The sequence below is a fragment of the Sinocyclocheilus anshuiensis genome, unplaced genomic scaffold (assembly GCF_001515605.1).
Source record: "Sinocyclocheilus anshuiensis isolate Anshui unplaced genomic scaffold, SAMN03320099.WGS_v1.1 scaffold1632, whole genome shotgun sequence".
Classification (NCBI taxonomy): Eukaryota; Metazoa; Chordata; class Actinopteri; order Cypriniformes; family Cyprinidae; genus Sinocyclocheilus; species Sinocyclocheilus anshuiensis.
This window is the reverse complement of record NW_015558674.1, coordinates 33,477-38,178: the sequence shown is the minus strand read 5'-3', so window position 1 is coordinate 38,178 and position 4,702 is coordinate 33,477. Positions and strand designations below refer to the sequence as shown.

At 32.2% G+C, this 4,702-nt stretch overlaps 1 protein-coding gene across 1 annotated transcript in view; it reads left to right on the top strand.

The window, feature by feature from the left end:
* LOC107681263 (R3H domain-containing protein 2-like) overlaps positions 1-4,702 on the top strand; it is an 80,992-nt gene that overhangs the window by 50,295 nt on the left and 25,995 nt on the right. Inside the window, exons 8-12 of the mRNA XM_016477514.1 lie at positions 658-717; positions 1,418-1,558; positions 1,633-1,741; positions 1,811-1,906; positions 3,358-3,389. Of these exons, the coding sequence (XP_016333000.1) occupies positions 658-717; positions 1,418-1,558; positions 1,633-1,741; positions 1,811-1,906; positions 3,358-3,389 (438 nt within the window). The remainder of the gene's footprint in view (positions 1-657; positions 718-1,417; positions 1,559-1,632; positions 1,742-1,810; positions 1,907-3,357; positions 3,390-4,702) is intronic.

The window sequence follows — 4,702 nt, the reverse complement described above, 5'->3', positions numbered from 1 at the left end:
AAGCCAAGGTAACACTCATTTTACATACAGCACACAGTGAAAATGACATGAATATGACAGTGCGCAAATGCATAAAGCGTAGCATAATTTTAAAACACGAATTTAATGTTTAAAGCATTCGATTTGCACGGACCGAAAGTCACACAGAGAACACGCGATCATGCAGGTCACACTTCACATGATCTCACAACTGGATTTGACTAAGTTTGCAAGATTAGACCGACTTCTATCTGTATTAGACAGAACTGTTAACGACGACGGCGAACAAGAGGGAGAATGTGATCACTGAGTGCTCAGGCGCTGCCGCTCTCAGCGCCGTCAAAATAAAAGTCCCGACTCGAACACATTGGCCAAAAAGAAAAACTTATCGGCCAATGCCGATATTTGAAAAATGCCAAATATCGGCCGATATATCGGCCTTGGCGATATATCGGTCGACCACTAGTATTATGTGATTAAGTGTTCAGTAGTATCAAGATTAGTATTCTCTGTATAACATAGGAAGTTATAGGACATGCTGCATATGATAATGTGTTGCAAATGTGTGTACCTTCACTTGTGCTCATCGTCAACAAAGTGAAGTATGTGATTCTGAATGCAATGTTTTTCTGTTTTTCTGCATCAGTTTTAGCTGTAAATCCTCCTTTACTCTTTTAGAGACAGAATGATGCTGCTCAAGCTGGAACAGGATATACTGGAGTTCATTAATGATGAGAAGTAAGTCTATATATCATTTATATTTAATTAAAATAAATTAAATATAATAATAGTAAATAGTTATATATATCTGTTTTACATGTGCTTTAAATGTTAAGTATTTTTTATGTATACAAATAGGTGTGGTTGTAACAATTTAAATTTGTTAAAATATATTATGTATAATATTATTTATGTATTATATATTATATTATTATTGTCAAATAAATATAAAATTAAACATTAAATATAAAATAATAATAAATATATTATGTTTCATATGTTTTGTACAATGATTTGTTAAATTTGTTTTAAATTTGTATTCTATTTAATATTATTTATATATTATAATATAAACCACATCTATGTTAAATTAAAATTAAATAATAATAATAATTATATATTTTACATATGTATAAATATTCTCATAAATTATTTGTGATTTTTTTTCACATGAAAATATGTAATTGAAATTATTAAAGTGTGTATATGAGAATGTCTTTTTTCTTCCATAGTACATGTTGCTGTTTTTTCCTTTATCGTGTAGTTAATATTTGTTGCCCCCTTTTGGTGGTTTGTGAGCATTGCACTCTATTACAGTTGTTTATATGCATGTATTTCAAGGATAATTTATTGCTTAAACAGTTCTGTTCAGTTTTTCCTGTTATTATAGTGAAGGGTTGTGCTGCAGTGGAAAATGTTTTTGCATCTGTTTTTTCAGTAATCAGTATAAGAAGTTTCCTCAAATGACCTCATATCATCGCATGCTGCTGCATCGGGTCGCTGCCTACTTTGGCTTGGATCACAACGTGGACCAAACAGGCAAAGCGGTCATCATCAACAAGACCAGCAACACACGCATGTAAGACAGCGGTGGATGATGGGAGTGATCATAATGCATCGTCTGTTAAAGTAATCAGACTCTGTGTGTTTCAGCCCCGAGCAGAGGTTCTCTGAGCACATTAAAGATGAGCGCAACATGGACTTCCAGAAGAAGTTCATCCTGAAGCGAGACGATGCCAGCATGGATAAAGACGATAATCAGGTTTGTGTGTCGCACCGTTTCACACTTGCATCGCATTTTGGTCATGCATCTGATTGTCTCGCGTCTCAGATCCGGGTACCGCTGCAAGACGGCCGCCGCAGCAAGTCCATCGAGGAGCGAGAGGAGGAGTACCAGCGCGTCAGAGATCGCATCTTTGCACGAGAAGTAAGAACACAAGCTTATAAAAAAATGCAACGCGCATGCATTCTGGCCAGATTTCAATTTCGTTATTCATTTGTGTAGCAGTTTTCACACTACAGATCGTTTCAAAGCAGCTTGTTTTCTGAGGAACAGTTCTGGAATAATTAGTACAGTACCATAATTAAATAAAACAGTCACATGTGCAACTCGTTATCGAAATCACCACCAGGTGGCGCAAAGGGACGCTTGACAGCATTGCTCAAGAAAGCTGGAATTGTCACTTGAAAATAGCCTAAAGATAAAAAAAACTATGAAATAAATCAGTGATAATATTACAATAATAGGCTACTAAAGCATTAAAATATTTCATCTGTAATTATTCATCATATAGCCTAAATGTGACCCTGGACCACAAAACCAAGTGTCAATTGAGTGTCGATTTTTCAAAATTGAGATTTATGCATCATTTAAATAAGCTTTTCATTGATGTATGGTTTGTTAGGATAGGACAATATTTGACTGAGATATAATTATTTGAAAATCTGGAATCTGAGGGTGCAAAAAAATCAAAATATTGAGAAAATCATCTTTAAAGTTGTTTAAATGAAGTTCTTAGCAATGCATATTACTAATCAAAAATTAAGTTCTGATATATTTACGGTAGGAAATTTACTAAATATCTTCATGGAGCATAATCTTTACTTAATATCCTAATGATTTTTAACATAAAAGAAAAATCAATAATTTTGACCCATACAATGTATTGTTGGCTATTGCTACAAATATACCCCAGCGACTTAAGACTGCTTTTGTGCTCCAGGGTCACATATGTGTAATGTTCCAGCTATTTGACCACTGTTACGATGACGGCAGCGCTTGAAGTGTGCTTGCTTTTTACTGTACAGTACCAGCCAGTGTTAACTTCGAATGCTTAGATTACATTTTAAGAGGTGTGCATTATGCCATAAAGTGATAGAAAACTATTCTTACTAGTAAAATTATGAGTGATATAGACCTAGTTCTAACACATATTTTGGCATTATTGTCACATTTAATGTAAAATGAAGTTCACTCCGTGAATTGGCTTACACGTTTTTAATTCTGCATGGGATGTTAAATGTAATAATTATTGCAGGTTTGTATATAGAGTCATATATCCTGTGTGATTTGATGTAAAATGAGGAATACAAAATCTGATGTGAAGCCAATGTATAAAATAAAACATGAATTAGACAACACAATACAACTTAAGAATTTGGTCATTTAGTGAGATATGCATTACATATCCATTTACATGTTAGCCTTGTGAGAAAGACAAAGCAGAAGAACTCTATAGACAATGTCTTGGTTGTAATGTGAGGCGCATTCGTTTTCATTGCAGAATAATTTTTTGTTGTACCGTTTTATTCTATTCTGCTCTGTTTTTTTTTTTTACATTTTGTTAAATGTTAATACCTTTTAATTTTTCGTTACAGTTCTCACAGAATGGATACATCAATGATAACAGGTAAGACATTAACTATTTATTTTCAGCAAGATGATTTTTATTTTGAATTTTTTTTGTGTGGATGAAGCACTCATTTACAGTTCTCACAGAATGGATACATCAATGATAACAGGTAAGACATTAACTATTTATTTTCAGCAAGATTTTTATTATTTTGAATTTTTTTTGTGTGGATGAAGCACTCATGTAACTAATGCTGGAATACCGCGATACTATTTAACAAATTAATGTTCAACTCTTTTCAATACTTATTTTTTAGCAAGATTTCTATTATTTATTATTTCATTATTATTTTAAGTTCTCTTTACAAAAAAGCTCAGTGTTATAATTTCACAACAATGTTCTTTTTTCTTATTGATTTAGTACTACGATTATGATTTATGATGATTATTATTTAAAGTTTTTTTTTTAAAGCTCTGATGTAACCAATACTGGAATACAGTTTTACAATGTAACAATTTAATATTCAACTCTTTTTGCAAGATTTCTATTACTTAGTTGTTTTTACAAAAAAAGCTGGGAATTAACTGCATTTCTAAGAACTTAATTTGGACAACTTTAAAGATGATTTTCTCAATATTTAGATTTTTTTATCTCATAATATTTTATATTATTATAAAAATATTTTAAATTTTTTTTGTATCTCAGCCAAATATTGTCCTATCCTAACAAACCATACATCAATGGAAAGATTATTTCTTCAGCATAAATCTCAATTTCAAAAATTGACACTTAAGACTGGTTTTGTGCTCCAGGGTCACATATTTAAAAAAATATTTACATTTTCAGTTTTTTATTTTTAATTATTTTAGTACTTCAGCTTATTTTCTAATTTCCGTTTAAGTTTAATATTTATATCATTTTCATTTCAGTTAACGGAAATGATTTTTAGTAGTTTTAGTTAACAGTAACAACACTGGTTTGCAGTTGATGTATACATCTCAATTTTAAAAAATTGACCCTTATGACTGGTTTTGTGGTCCAGGGTCACATATAATGTTCAATTTATTTGATGATTTCACAGCTATCACAACTCACTCGTCAAAAACCCTTCACCTATGTATCCGTCTGTAGATAATGTGAGCTTAGTGACACGTTTAATCATCAGAATAAACAGTAGTGATGAATACATCACACGAAAACAGATGTTTTCAAAGCATGAAATGCACATGCATGATCAGCGATGATGCTTTGTGTGCATTTCTTTTCCTTTCACGGAAGGACAGAGTCAAAATCACAGCAGTCCTTCCTCTAGACCTGTAACACTGTAGAATGAGTGTGGTTTTCATGTGTGGGTCCCCTACACACACACT